Here is a 15,362-nt window from a genome sequence, read left to right on the forward strand (position 1 = left end):
CAACACACACACACACACACGGTATGTATATTGAAACCAGATATAGCCGTGCACATCTGTAATCCTAGTTCTTGGTAGGCTGAGACAGGAGGATCGGAGGTTCAAAGCCAGCCTCAGCAATTTTGTAAGACTTTCAGCAACTTAGCAACAGACACTATTTCAAAATAAAATGGTTAAGCCAGGCGTGGAGGCCCACGGTTGTAATCCCAGCATTCGAGAGGCTGAGACCGGAGGATCGCGGTTCGAGGACAGCCTCAGCTACTTAGTGAGGCCCTCTGCAACTCAGTGAGACCCGGTTTCAAAATAAGGAATAAAAAATAAGGCAGTGGGTGTAGCTCAGGGGTTGAATGCCCATGGGTTTCATCCTCAGACCTACAAAGAAATTAATAAAAAAAAAATAAAATGGTTAACAAAAAAGTATGTACACTGAAAAATGTTCAAATATCCTACGTAGTATATGGCTTTAGTTAGGAATTATCTAGTACTTTCCCCTTATCTACTAAATGAATAACTATAAACCCCCCAAGAAGTTTAGTGATTCTCTGGTCACATAGCAAGTAGGAAGGTCTTACTTCTTTTAAACTTTTTTTTTTTTTTTGCAGGTCTCACTGCATTGTCTAGGCTGGCCTCAAACATTTTTTTGGAGTGGTGCTGGGGATGGAACCCAGGGGCATTCTACCTCTGAGCTACATCCCCAATCCTATTTTTTTATTCTTTATTTTGAAACAAGGTCTCACTGAGTTGCAGAGGGCCTCACTAAGTAGCTGAGGCTGGCTGCGAACCGCCATCCTCCTGTCTCGGCCTCCCGAATGCTGGGATGACAAGCGTGCGCCACCACGCCCGGCCACCCTGTCATGTAAAAGCCGTGTGATCTTGGGGAAATCTCTGCTCCCCTGACCTTCAACCTCCTGGCTAAACGGGAATGCCGAGTAAACTTAACCAAATACTTCTCTTTCTCAGTGGAAAGTAAGTTCTGAGCCCTACTGCCCTTGCGACCCTGGCAGAGGTGGCGTGTGGGCAGGGTTCCCGGCGATGGGGCTTCTGCTGCAAATGGCCTGTCTAGACAGAAACGGCCATGAATGAATTACAGACCACTGGTGGAAAGCCACAGCTCTCAGGCTGTCCTGAGGGTGGTGGCTCTTTTTGTGTGTGTGTGGTACTGGGGGGTGAAACCCAAAGGCTTTCTACCTCCCGGCTATAGACCCAACCACATTTTATTATTTTATTTGGAAACAGGGTCTCACTAAGTTGCTGAGAGCCTCACTAAGTAGCTGAGGCTGGCTTCGAACCTGCGCGATCCTCCTGTCTCAGCCTCCCAAGCGCTGGGATTACAAATGTGCGCCACCACGCCTGTCAGGTGGTGGCTCCCATCAGAGAGCTACGCCCTTCCATGCTTGTAATCCCAGTACTTGGGAAGCTGAGACAGGAGGATCGCAGGTTCAAGGCCAGCCTCAGCTATTTAGTGAGGTACTCAGCAATTTAGTGAGACCCTAGGTTAAAAAAAAAGAAAGAAAGAAAGAAAGAAAGAAAGAAAGAAAGAAAGAAAGGAAGGAAGAAAGAAAGGAAGAAAGAAAGAAAAAAGGGCCGGGCGTGGTGGCACTCCCAGCATTTGGGAGGCTGAGATGGGAGAATTGAGGTTTGCAGACAGCCTCAGCTACTTAGTGAGGCCCTTTGCAACTTAACTCAGTGAGACCCTGTTTCAAGAATAAAAAAGACTAAAAAAACCAAATAGGGCTAGGGATGTAGTTAAGGGGTACAATGCCCCTGGGTTCCATCCCCAGTACTGCGAGAGAGGAGAGAGAGAGAGAGAGAGCGAGTGCGTGCTAGCTCTGCCCTTGTTCTTGTTGGGTCCCACAGGCTTTGTGTACAGAACTGTTGACATATTTGGGAACTGGAGCATCTAAGCCAGGGGTCCCTTGCTCTGTGGCCTGGCTTCCCTGCCCTGGGCTGGCACCTGGGCGGGCCTGAGGACGGCTCCGGACGTCTGCACCATCCCGTGAGACCCCTCCAGGAGGAGCTGAGACGGCCCCACTGCATCTTCCTAGGTGAAGCCAGAGCCACCCAGGGTTTACTGGGATGTCTCAGCTCGAGTGCAGGACCCTGGAGGGGCAACAGGCCCTGCGGGAGACGGTGCCGGCCGCCTCCCGGGGCTGTGGAACACAGCGGACAGGGCTGCTGGCGGAAGGGGCGGCACACGTCGCCTCTCTTCATCCCAGAAAAAAAAAAAAATACCTGCTCTTGGTCTCTTCCTCTCGTTTCTTTCTCGGTGGAGAAAGGCCTGATTCTGGCTTCCACTCTGAACAGTCCAGCCCTTTTTCCTTCTTCTTTGCTTTTTCTCTTTCCTCTCCTTTTTCTCCTTTGGGGGGTCCCGGGGAGTCTAAAACAAAAGGGTGGCAAGGTGCCTCGACTCGGCTCCTCCTCAGCAGAACCGCTTGTGACTGGGGAGGAAGGACCGAAGGGCGGGGACTGGGCAGGCGCGGACGCCATCACACGCACGCACGCACGCACACGCATTTAACATGTGCACCTGTGTGTAAACACACACACACACAGATGGGCACGTAAACTGGACTGGCACACGCACCTATGCACACAGCCATGCAGGTGTATACATACAGACACGTACTGCACATGTAAACCCATGAACACACACATAGAACCACATGCATGGGCACATGTACAAAAAAGCTCACGTCTGCAAACCTTGCACGCGCCTCGCCAGCTAGCTCCTCTAGTCCAGAGGCCTCTGCCGCTCATTAAGTCACTCCACAGACACACCTGAGCGCCCCGAGAGCCAGGCTCTGGCCTCCCCCCTCCGAGCTGGGAGAAAACCAGGTTCTCGCCGGCCTTGCCCCTCACCCAGCAGCCGCTTCCAGGCCTTGATGAGGACTTTGGCCAAGGACACCACCTCCTGGTCTGAGCAGTGCTTGCGAACCCCGTTCACGGCCACTCCAATCCTGGTGGTCTGCAGGGCGAGCGGGTTAGGGCTGGTGCAGGATGGACACGCAGGAATGGCCGCCCTAACTGGCAGGACCTGCCGTAGCCCGACCCCTGCCTCTCCTCCAACCCAGACCCCGCGAAGCCCTGGCCCTGGCCCCCGGCTGAGGTAACCACTGAGCCTACAGCCACTGTGTATGTCGTCATCCTCGTCATCCTCCTCCTCCTCTTTTGGGACTGGGAATGGAACCCAGGGGTCTTCTTTCTCTGAGCTACACCTTCAGACCTATTTTCTATTTGGAAAGAGTCTCACTAAGTTGCTGAGAGCCTCCCTAAACTGCTGAGCCTGGCTTTGAATCTGTGATCCTCCTGTCTCATCCTCACAAGTACTGGGATTACAAGCGTGCACCACCACGCTTGGCTCCCCCACACCCTGCCTTTTTTTTTTTTTTTTTTTAACAGTCTTGCTAGGTTGCTGAGAACCACACTAAGTTGCTGGGGCTGGTTTTGAACTTGTGACCCTTCTGTCTCAACCTCCCAAGTACTGGAATTACAGGATCCCACACCCGGCTTTTGAGTTATACCCCCCCACCTTTTTTATTCTGAAACCTAATCTTGCTAAGTTATAGAGGGTCTCGATAAATTGCTGAGGCTGTCCTCTAACCTGCCATCCTCCTGTCTCAGCCTCCCAAGTGTTGAGATTAAAGTGTGCGCTCATGACTGACCTGCTGCTCTGCATTAGGTCCAGCACCCAATTCTTAACCCTAACCCCATAGGTAACTTTAGCTTTGGTGAGAATCTGGGGGAGGGCATTGGCTACCAAAGGACCCCTCTCTATTCCCAGCCTCCTGGTATCTTTGAGTTCAAGTTCCAACTTAAGCCAGGTGTGGTGGCACACACCTGTAATTGCAGTACTTGGGAGCCTGAGATAGGAAGATCCCAGATTCAAGGCCAGCCTCAGCAATTTAGCAAGACCCTCAGCCTATTAGTGAGACTGTCTCAAAATCTAATAGAATGGGAGGAGAGGTAAAGCTCAGAGGTGTGATGTCCCTGGTTCAATCCTCAGTTCCAAGAGAGAAGTGACAGTTTAGACACAACCCCGGCTCTTACACCTTGGGTCTGTGTTCTTTCAGAAGCAGGAGTTTCTGTAAAGTTTGGAGAATAGGGAATGGGGCCCTCCGGGGAGGACTTAAAGGAGGGGGCTCAGCATGGTAGTGCACACCTGTAATCCCAGTCCTTGGGAGGTAAAGACAGGAGGGTCACAGGTTCATAAACAGCCTCAGCAAGTTGTAAGGCTCTCAGCAACTTAGTGAGACCGTTTCAAAAACAAAAAATAAAAAGGGCTGCGTGCGTAGCTCAGAGGTAGAATGTCTCTGGATTCAACCCCCAGTACCAAAAAAGAAAAAGAAAAAGAAAAAGACGGGGGGCGTTTTCTCTCCCTGGATCACTGGCCTCTTGGATCCCACAGGCCCGGGGCCTTGGGATCTGGTGGGGTATTCAAGGACAGCAAAGCAGCCTTTCCCAGGCCTTGGGGCTCCCTGGCCTGGGCAGTGTCCTGCCCTGCAACATGCCTGTCTCTCTCTTGAACCCTCCTCCCCAAGGCACCTCTCAGAAATCCCTCCCAGCCCCACCTGTGCAGCCCCGAGGCCCTTCTCCAGGGCTCTTCACACACCTGTAGCAGCTGGATGGACATCTGGCAGCTGTTGAGCTTCTTTAGGAGGTCCAGGGCCCCTTCCTGTGGGAGGACACAGGGGAGGACTGAGGCGCCTGCTCTGCCCAGGCTTGGCGGGGGAGGGCTGAGGATGCGGACACCTGGTCGAATGCCAGACGTGGGGCGGAAGGAAGGAGAGAGAAGGAAAAGGTCCTACCCCAGCCCGACTCTGCCCTCACCTGCCCCACTGAGCCAGGGTCGCCCTGACTGTCGCCCTGACCTTGGCGTCTCTGGAGGCTTCTCCCAGCATGTGCTCGGGCACCCACTCTGCCTCCCAACTGAGTTACTTCCCGGCTTGCCAGGCGGCAGATAGGAGAAATAAAGTGACAGGTGGGAAGGAGGCGACGGAAGGAAAGGGAGTGAGGGTCTTTAAATCTAAAAACTCCGTGCTGGTGCTTTACCTACAGGCCTATCAAACAGACCTTAAAATACGACGGGTCCAGCGAATCGTGCCTACATACTCTATTTTTAGACTGATCAAAGAAGTCGAGAGAAAGACATTGTTCAAGGCATGATGATGTGGGTACAGTCTGAGTACTCTCCGTCAACCAGAGAGTGTCAGTCTGAAGACTCCAAAAACCAGACCCTCCCAACCTGCTCTGTGCTCCATGACCAGAGAAACAAAATCATAAGGCCGAGATCCCCACCCTCCTCTCAAGCCTTCTGCTTCCAAAGCTTCCTTTAAAAGGAGAGCCCTGCACCCCCAAAGCAGCATCTCTCTCCCTCTAGAGATGCCTGCCATCTTCCCTGAACATGTATTTCTTACTTTCCTAAATAAACCTCTGTCTCTTGACTGGCATGTGCTGAAATTCTTTTCTGTCTTGTAATCCAAGGACTCCGCAGGTCTTGAGCTGAGGAATCGGCCCTTCTCCCTGACAACTGTAGTTGTATGTTTATACCCTCCCTCCCTTCTCAGCTGCCAGTTTTGCAGAGTGAGGGGTGTGTGTGCGTGTGTGCGTGTGTGTATGTGTGTGTAAAGATTCAAGGTCTCCTATGTTGCCAGGCTTACCTTGAACTTGTGGGCTCAAGTGATCCTCCTGCCTCAGCCTCCCTTGCAGCTGGAACCACAGATGCACACTTACACACTTACAGTACCAAACTCTTGTGGGCTTTTTTTTTTTTTTTTTTTAATGTTTGTGATACTGGGAATTGAACCCAGGTGTGTTCTACCTCTGAGCTATACCCCCAGCCTAATTTTATTTACTTTTTTATTTTGAAACAGGGTCTCAAGCTGGGCGCCATGGCACACACTTGTAATCCCAGCGCTTGGGAGGCTGAGACAAGAGGATCGCACAGGTTCAAAGCCAGCCTCAGCTACTTAGGAGGCTCTCAGCAACTTAGTGAGACCCTGTTTCCAAATAAAGTATGAAATAGGTCTGGGGGTAGAAAAAGCCCCTGGGTTCTACCCCCCATAACACACACACAAGAAACAGGGTCTCATGCCTTGTTAAATGGCTGAGGCTGGGCTGGAATCTGTAATCCTCCTGTCTCAGCCTCCCAAGTACTGGGATTATAGGCATGTCCCCCTGTGCCTGCCTCTTGTTTATTTATTTATTTTTTGTACTGGAGTACTGGGATCAAACCTAGGGGAAGTCTACTTCTGAGCTACATTCCCAGCCCTATTCTGTTTTACATTTTGAAACGGTCTCGCTGGGGACCTCATTGAGTTGCTGAGGCTATTACTGAACCTGTGATCCTCTTGTCTCAGCCCTATTTTTTTTATTTTGAAACAGGGTCTAAATTGTAAAGGACCTCACAAATTGCTGAGGCTGTCCTTGAACCTCTAATTCTCCAGCCTCAGCCTCCCAAACACTGATATTAACTGGCATGCATCACCACACCTGGCTCTTATAGGCTTTTTTTTTGTGTGTGTGTGGTACTGGGGGTGGAACGCAGGGGCTTTTCTACCTCTGGGCTATACTCTCAGACCTATTTTATACTTTTTTTGGAAACAGGGTCTAAGTTGCTGGGAGCCTAAGTAGCTGAGGCTGGCTTTGAACCTGTGTGATCCTCCGTCTCAGCCTCCCAAGTGCTGGGATTACAAGCATGCGCCACCACGCCCGGCTTCTTGTAGGCTTTTAAAACAGCTTTATTGTGAATCTAGAGTGTACCAATAAAAAAATAAAGAAAAAACCCAGCTTTATTGAGGCGTAACTGACCATAAACCACACATATCATAGTATACAATTTGGTGGGGTTTTTTTGATACTGGGGATAGAAGCCAAGGGCATTCTACCTCTGAGCTACACCCCGAGCCCTATTCTAGTCTACCTTTTGAATTGGGATTCATTGAGTTGTTGCTGGGGACCTCACCAAGTTGCCAAGGCTGGCCTTGAGCCTGTGTTCCTCCTGTATTAGCCTCCTAAGTACTAGGATAACAGGCATCGGCCACCAGGCCCAGCTCAATTTGGTGAATTCTAACATACTATAAACCCACGAAACCATCATCATAATTGAGAATACAGTCTTCACCCCTAGACATTTCCTCAGGCCCTCCATTTTTATTTTTTGGTACTGGAGATTGAACCCAGGGGCATTCTACCTCCAAGGTGCACCCCTAAACCTTTTTCTTTTTTGAAAGAGTCTAAAGTTGCAGCTGGCCTCAAAACTGTGATCCTCCAGTCTCAGCCTCCGAGTACTGGGATTACAGGGTTGTACAACCGCGCTCAGCTGGTGATCTTGTGTTTTCATGCGAAAACGGCAGTATGAGTATTTTTTCTTCTTGCGCTAGTTTAATTGATCTGCGGTTCATCCATACTGCCTCAGAGGCCAACAGCTCTTTTTTTATTGTTGAGTATTTTCCCATCATAGGTATATGTCACAATTTGCTGATTTGTCCACATGTGGACGAGACTTTGGGTAGTTTCCAGCTTGGGGTACCTGCAAATAAAGTTTCCAGGAACACTCATGTTCAAATCTTTCGTGGACAAATACTTTCATCCCTTTTGGAGGAAAAGAGAACTGTTTCAATCCCTGAGTCTTAGGGATATGAACGGAACCCGGTAGTGCTCTGTAAGTGAATGAATGTGTGAATGAATACAGCAGGAAGCAGGAGTTGCAGGGGGACAGGAAGAAGATTAAGGGTTGGAAACCTGGCCGCCAGGCCTGGAACACACCCCGGCCCATTCTCACAGTGGAGCGGGGGCCCTCGAGCTGTCTGACAAGGTCCCAGCGAGAGGAGGGCTCGGCAAGTCAGGAGGACACGGCTCACACTGACCCTGTTTTTGCGTTCTAATTGGATTATTAATCAAGCCAAACCATCTGGGTGGTCTAAATGAGACATGCTGTTCTTTGCATATGAGTATGTTACAGGAAAAAGGGTATTAAGAAACCTGGGAATTACTCAGAGATTAATAAAATCAAAAATAGTAAGAATCTTGCCGGGCGTGTTGGCGCTCCTTGTAATCCCCGCACTTGGGGGGCTGAGACAGGAGGATCGCGCAGGTTTGAAGCCAGCCTCAGCTACTTAGTGAGGCTCTCAGCAACTTAGTGAGACCCTGTTTCCAGATAAAATATAAAATAGGTCTGGGAGTATAGCCCGGAGGTAGAAAGCCTCTGGGTTCCACCACCAGTACCACCAAAAAAAAAAAAAAAAAAAAAAAGAGAAAATAGTAAGAATCTGACTAGTTGAGATTGAAACAATTACAGTTGTTGATAGATGCTGAGTGTTTCGAGGAAAAGCCTGACGTGATGCCTTCAAAACTGGATCGGGGCCAGAGCTAATCAATACGTAGCCCCCTCCACCCTGTATAAGAATGATACAGGATGGAGCATGGATAGAAAAGGTTTAGGAAAAATGGGTTTGGCCACAAAAATAGACTTATGGAGAGGTTGGGTCGGCAGGGACCTCCTTGGTGCCTGCTCACCAAGGCTCAAAAGAATTTTCTTAGTTAATAATTTAATAAGTATCATAGAAAAATAGGTATAGACATTGTATGTTAGAAAAATAGAATTAGGAGCCGGGCGTGGTGGCGCACGCTTGTAATCCCAGCATTCGGGAGGCTGAGACCGGAGGATCGCGGTTTGTGGACAGCCTCAGCTACTTAGTGAGGCCCTCGGCAACCCAGTGAGACCGGTTTCAAAATAAAGAATAAAAAAGAAAAATAGAATTAGTGTGGATTTGGTGGTTAGGTTAAAATAAGTTAATAAAATACTTAGTGGTTAAAATAGCAGATAATATTGGCAGTTAATTTTATAAGTAGAGATAGTTTAACATTTAGTAGTTAAGTTAGAGGATAGGATAAGTTTATTATGTGTGATGGAGAGTGGCCAGGCAGGCCCCCCCCTCCCCCGCTTTGGTGTTTTCTGACCAAGGATCAAAAGAACTCATTGAGCCGGGCGTGGTGGCGCACGCTTGTCGGTGGCGCACGCTTGTAATCCCAGCATTTGGGAGGCTGAGACCAGAGGATCGCGGTTTTCAGACAGCCTCAGCTACTTAATGAGGCCCTCTGCAAATCAGTGAGACCCGGTTTTAGAATAAAGAATAAAAAATAGGGCAGGGGGTGTAGCTTGAAGGTTGAATGCCCCTAGGTTCCATCCCCAGGCCTACAAAAAAACAAAACAAAACAAAACTCATTGAGGAGATAATTAAACAGGTTTTAGGAGAAAATAAAATATATACACTGCATCTTGAAATATGAAATATAAAAGTAAAATGCTTTGTGCCCTTTAAAGATTTTTTTTATAATCTTTGTGTCCTTTCTAATGGAAAAGCGCCTTGTATTTTTTTCTACTTTTAGTTTAGCCTTAGGTTTGAATGTGCTTTGCAGAGCTCCATTGTTAGTTAGGTTAATATTTAGAGTTGATTTTTGTGGCTAGGTAACCAGAATGAATTGTACGACATTAATTTGTATAATTTGGGGTGTTTTTCCAACCACGGTATTGGGATATGAACTCATCGGGGCAGGTGTGTGCTGAGAAATTTGGGTAAATATACTTTTTGCCAAAAGTTGTTTGTACCCAGGTGTACTGAAAATATGTTTTGCCAAAATTTGTTAATGCCAAATACTTCCATGTAAAAGCATATAAAAATAAAGCATTGATGAGTCAGGCCTCTGCCCACTTTTTTTTTTTTTTAAGGTACGGGTGGATCCCAGGGGCAGTCTACCTCTGAGAGACACTCACCACCCCATTTTTATTCTTTCTTTATTTATTTCTTTTTGGTGGTACTGGGGTTCCTGGAAACCCTCTACCTCCAGGCTAGACTCCCAGATATATATATATATATACATATATATATATATATATATATATATATACATATATATATATATATATATATATATATATATATATATATATAGTTTAAATTTGGAAACAGGGTCTCTCTCTTTTCTTTTCTTTTTTTTTTTTTTGTGGTACTGGGGTTCCTGGAAACCCTTCTACCTCCGGGCTACACTCCCAGACCTATTTTATACTTTTTTACTTGGAAACAGGGTCTCTTAAACCAGCGCGGCTGGCTTCAAACCTCTGCGATCCTCCTGTCTCTGCCTCCCGAGCACGGGCATTACAAGCGTGCGCCGCCACACCTGGCTTGTTCTTTATTTTGAAATAGGGTCTAAGGTGCGGAGAGCTTCACTACGTAGCTGAGACTGTCCACAAACCGCGATCCTCCAGTCTCAGCCTCCCGAATGCTGGGATTACAAGCGTGCGCCGCCACGCCGGGCTCTGGCCCACCTTCTAAGTGGTGTGAACCCCTCAACTGGCTGGAGCTCATCCTCGGCACTGCAGGCCCTCCTCGAAGCCAGTCCTACCACTTCTTGGCTTTTTGTCTGAGAGCGATATAGTGTGTTGAAGCCACTCTGGCCTTCCGACCTGAGCTCCGTTCCCCGGGCACAGCTGACGTGCCCTGAACGTCCCTCACGCGGCTCCACTGCCAACTCTGCCTGGCAGACTCTGGACCACATCCCGAGGGCTGCCCTCTGTCAGTGCTCGGCCTCCCTCACAGTGTGGGTTCAGTGTGTTTTCAGAGGTGTGCCCTGCAGATATGTGTGCCCAAGAACTTGCAGGTATATGGCTCCACGTGTGACTTAGTGCCAGGTGCTCTTCGAACGGCTTTACCTGTGTTGAACTCTCACGGTGACCCTCAGAAGCACGTCCTATTTACAATTCCCATTTTGTGGTACTAGGTATTGAACCCAAGGGCTTTCTAACTCTTAGCCATACCCTCAGTATTATTATTATTATTATTATTATTATTATTATTATTATTATTATTATTATTATTTTGCAGTAATGAAGATTGAACCCAGGGGCATTCTACCTCCAAGCTACACCCCCAGCCCTATTTTTATTCTTTATTTTGAAACAGGGTCTCATTAAGTTGCAGAAGGCCTCACTGAGTAGTAGCTGAGGCTGGCTGCAAACCTGCAATTCTCCTGTCTCAGCCTCCCAAGTACTGGGATTACAAGCGTGCACCACCACACCCAGCTCCCTTTTTTTTTTTTTTTTTTTTTTTTTTTTTTTTTTTTGGTGGTACTGGGGTTCCTGGAAGCCCTTCAACCTCCGGGCTACACTCCCAGACCTATTTTTATATTTTTATTTGGAAACAGGGTCTCCTAAGCCAGTGCGCGCGGCTGGCTTCGAACCTGTGCGATCCTCCTGTCTCCACCTCCCAAGCGTGGGGATTACAAGCGTGCGCCACCACGTCTGGCCAACTCCCTATTTTGAAACAAGGTCTAAGTTGCGGAAAGCCTCACTATATTGCTGGGGCTGGCCTTCAACCTGTGATTCTTCTATCTCAGCTTTAAAAGTACTAGAATTACAGCGCGTGCCACAAAGCCTGGCTCTACTATCCCCATTTTTACAGAATTACTATTCTGCTTCCACAGAAGTAGAATCCAAGAACAGAAAGGTTACATAATTTGCTGATGTTGTAATAAACTGGACTGGATTTCAAACTTGAGCCACTCAACAAACTGCACTGGTAAGGACACAGATGTGTCTGGGACTGCATGAAGATGGCCTGGAACAGGGATAAGTGTACTCACGTGTTGGTCAGCACTTGGTGGTCAGTTCTCAAGGGGAAAAAATAAATAAAACCCTGAATTTTAGCGTCTGCCAATTTCCGTGGTGTAAATACTGCTCCCAGGGCCAAGTTCAAGCTCCCAACATGCCGCCACTGAGCTAAGTAGTAGGAAGAGAAGCTTCCACAATCTTTATTTTTAAAATTTTTTAACTTTTTTATTTTTTGGTACTGAGGATTAAACCCAGGGTCGTTCTATCTCTTAGCTAGAGCCCCAGCCCCATTTAGTTGTTTAGTTTGAAACAGGGTCTTGCAAGCTTGCTGAGGCTTGTGTCGAACCTGTGACCCTCCTCTCTGAGGCTCCCAAATACTGAGATTCTAGGCATGAGGCACCACACCCAGGAATATTATTTATTTTTATAATAGCTGTGCTAGCCGGGCGTGGTGGCCCATGGTTGTAATCCCAGCATTCAGGAGGCTGAGACAGGAGGATCATGGTTTGCAGACAGCCTCAGCTGATTAGTGAGGCCCTTTGCAATTCAGTGAGACCCTGTTTCAAAATAAAGAAAAAAAAAATAAGGCTGGGGGTGTAGCTTGGAGGTAGAATGCCCCTCGGTTTCATCCTCAGTAGCAAAAAAAAAAAAAAAAAAAAAAAAAATGAGCTTAAGCCAGGAGTGGTGGTGCACACTTTTAATCTCAGTGCTTGGGAGGCTGAGACAGGAGGATCGCAGGGTCAAGGGCAGCTTCAGCAAGTAGTGAGACTCTCATCAACTTAGTGAGACCTTATTTCAAAATAAAAACAAAATAGGGCTGAGGGTTGTCGCCTGGAGGTAGAATGCCTCTGGGTTCAATCTCCAGTAACACACACACACACACACACACACACACACACACACACACACACACAAACTTATGTTTACCCACTAGCTTGCAAAGTCCCTAAAAATTCAATCAGTGCTAGCTGGGCGTGGTGGCGCACACTTTTAATTCCAGCATTCAGGAGGCTGAGACCAGAGGATCTCGATTCGCAGACAGCCTCAGCTACTTAGTGAGGCCCTTTGCAACTCAGTGAGACCCTGTTTCAAAATAAAGAATAAAAAATAAGGCAGGGACCAGGCATGGTGGCGCACACTTGTAATCCCCGCCCTTGGGAGGCGGAGACAGGAGGATCGCGTAGGTTCGAAGCCAGCCGCGCTGGCTTAAGAGACCTGTTTCCAAATAAAAAGTATAAAATAGGTCTGGGAGTGTAGCCCGGAGGTAGAAGGGCTTCCAGGAACCCCAGTACCACACACACACACACACACACACACACACACACACACACACACACACACAATAGGGCAGGGGTGTAGCTCGGAGATTGAATGTCCCTGGGTTCCATCCCCAGAACCGCAAAAAAAAAAAAAAAAAAAAAAAAAAAAAATCTATAAAATTCAGTCCGTGCTAAGCCGGCTCTTGCTCACCACGAGTGCATGTCTTTGCAAAACTGGGTTGTATTGTAAAAGAATGGCCTGCTAGGAGCCTAGGGTAGAGCTGGGTTCATAAAACCATGTGCAAAGGTTACTGGGTGTGTCTCAGGTGTGTTTCTAGCAACAACTGTTTCAGGTGTGGAGCTGTGAATATGCAGTCTGAGGCCCAACTGTGTCTATTTGTCTTTATGAGATGAGGCCAGAATTCTAATGTTTGAATATGCAAACGTGGCTGTTTGCTAAGTCTGTGGCTGGGCCTGTGTTGTGTGTGCAGGTGTGCGGCCATCTCTGTGTCTGTGTTCATGGTCAGCCTGTGTCTTGTCAGTGTCGTTTTGGCAGCTGTGTTTCATATGCAGTTAGGCTCCTCGTTGTCCACTTAGCTGTTGCTGTGTGCGGCTGTGTCTACCGTGTCTACTGATGGGCCATTCAGGGTACGCGGAGCTGCTGGTATTGGTTGTCTATCGGGAGCTGTTTCTGTAGGCGCACGCTCATGGCATCTGAGAAAGCCCTCAGTCACCGAGACTTCAGGACTGGTAGCAAACTCGGCCTGAGCTGCAACGTGGAGGATCGTCTTATTACAGGAAGTGTGTCCTGCTCTGTCTAACCACACTGGGCGGACCCACTTTCATTCCCGGAGCAGGCCCCACCTTTCTCGGCCAGATGCCCAGAGCTCTGTGCCCACCCAGATGCTGCCAAGATCCAGGGCGCAGACGTGGCTGTGGACTAGCTCTGCGCTGCAGGGACCCTGCTGCCAGATCCGCAGTTTTCCTGGAGATGGCTTGGGCACTTTCACGGGAACCATCCCCAAGAGACACCACTTCCTCTTCCCATTCCACAGAAGAGGAAACAGAGGTCCAAAGAAGGGAAGTAGAGGGGGTAGACTGGTGTGCCCAGGGCCGCAGGAGGCACGGGGCATGAACACGAGGGGCCTAGGCAGGTCCCTTCCGCTTCAGCCAGAGCTCTACCCCAACTCGCTCTCTTTTCCTGGCTCTCTTACCCCCCCACCCCCGAATTTCTTTTCTAATCCAAGTTGGGGTCAGCAGGGGCTGGACTAGGATAACATGTCTACCTGAAATGGAATCCACTCAGTATACCTGGCTGGGTTCTGCAGCCCCAGCTTTCCCCATGGGGGAAGGTGCCCCCCCATGATTTGAAGCTCAGATGGAGGCCCCAGTGTAAGGAGAGGCTCCCAGTGCTCGCGGGTACATGGCAGCCTTCGTGTTTTACCTGGCTGTAGAGAAGGAGGGTCCCTTCTCCAGCCTCTTCCAGGCTGCAGCCTCCTGAGCCCCGCAGAGGGCTTTACCCAGGGGCCTCATCCCAACCCTCACCCTTCCTGCAGGCAGGGAGTCTTACTTCCCCGAGAAACGGAGGCTCTGGCCCTTGTTGGCCATCTCATGACTGCCCTATGCCCACTCTAGGGCCCCCTGACACTCCATGGTTCTAGTGGCCCTTCCCGTTGGCCTTGGTCACTCTCGCCAGGTCCCTCCTTTCCCCAATCTAAGGTCACAGAATGTCCTGGGAATGCAGCGCAGTTCAGGGCTACGAAGAGGAGGAGGAAGAGACCCCGGGGCGGGCCGGGTAGAGAGGCATGTCCACCCGTCCTCTTCTCTGTCCTTTCAGCGGGAGCCCACCGCAGCCGGGAGGGCCTATGGCCAAGTTCGCTCCGGCCAGTCAACCCCACGGCTCCCGGGCCGAGGCAAAGATCACCAGAGGATCAAACATTAACTTTCCCGGGGCCTGCGCTCTGGCTGTTGGGGCTGCGAGCCCCGCGACCCTCGGCTGGGCTGCGGGCCCAGAGGCTCGGCTCCCACCCCGCCCCGCCCGCCCGCACCTGCTCGCCCGCGCCGCCCCGCCCCGCCCGCCCGGCCCGGGGGAAAGTTGCGCAGCCGACCGCGCTGGCACCGGCTGCGCCGTGGACCCGCTCCGGGCCGGGGCCGCTGGGCGCCGCAGCCCTCTCGGCCCCTCCTCGGGCCTCCCCTGGCCGACCCCGGGCTTTGCTCACCCCGGGACCCCTGAAGTCCGGTCCCAGGCTGCAGCCCCCGCCCGCAGGGCTGCCGGGTGCGGACCCCACGCGCCCCTCTAGACGTGCACAAGGTGCGCGGCCGCCGCGGGGCCTCAGCCCACCCCGACGCGCCCAGCGAGCTGCCCGGCTGCCCCGCCCGCCCCGGGGTCCGCGCCCGCGCACTCCCGGGCCCCAACTCCGCAGCCCCACCGTGTTCTTCCTGGCCACCATCTTCTCCAGCTTTTTGGCGATCCTCAGCAGCTCCTCTTCCTGGCCCAT

At 50.1% G+C, this 15,362-nt stretch overlaps 1 protein-coding gene across 1 annotated transcript in view; it reads right to left on the bottom strand.

Annotated features, from left to right (window-relative positions):
- TCEA3 (transcription elongation factor A3) overlaps window positions 1–15,362 on the bottom strand; it is a gene marked incomplete at both ends in the record, with an annotated part of 45,072 nt that extends 29,710 nt beyond the window's left edge. The window contains 4 exons of the mRNA XM_080691344.1: window positions 2,233–2,377; window positions 2,860–2,965; window positions 4,610–4,672; window positions 15,294–15,362. Coding sequence (XP_080547470.1) covers window positions 2,233–2,377; window positions 2,860–2,965; window positions 4,610–4,672; window positions 15,294–15,362 — 383 coding nt within the window. The remainder of the gene's footprint in view (window positions 1–2,232; window positions 2,378–2,859; window positions 2,966–4,609; window positions 4,673–15,293) is intronic.

This window comes from Muscardinus avellanarius (assembly GCF_963383645.1).
Source record: "Muscardinus avellanarius genome assembly, chromosome: 3".
Lineage (NCBI taxonomy): Eukaryota > Metazoa > Chordata > Mammalia > Rodentia > Gliridae > Muscardinus > Muscardinus avellanarius.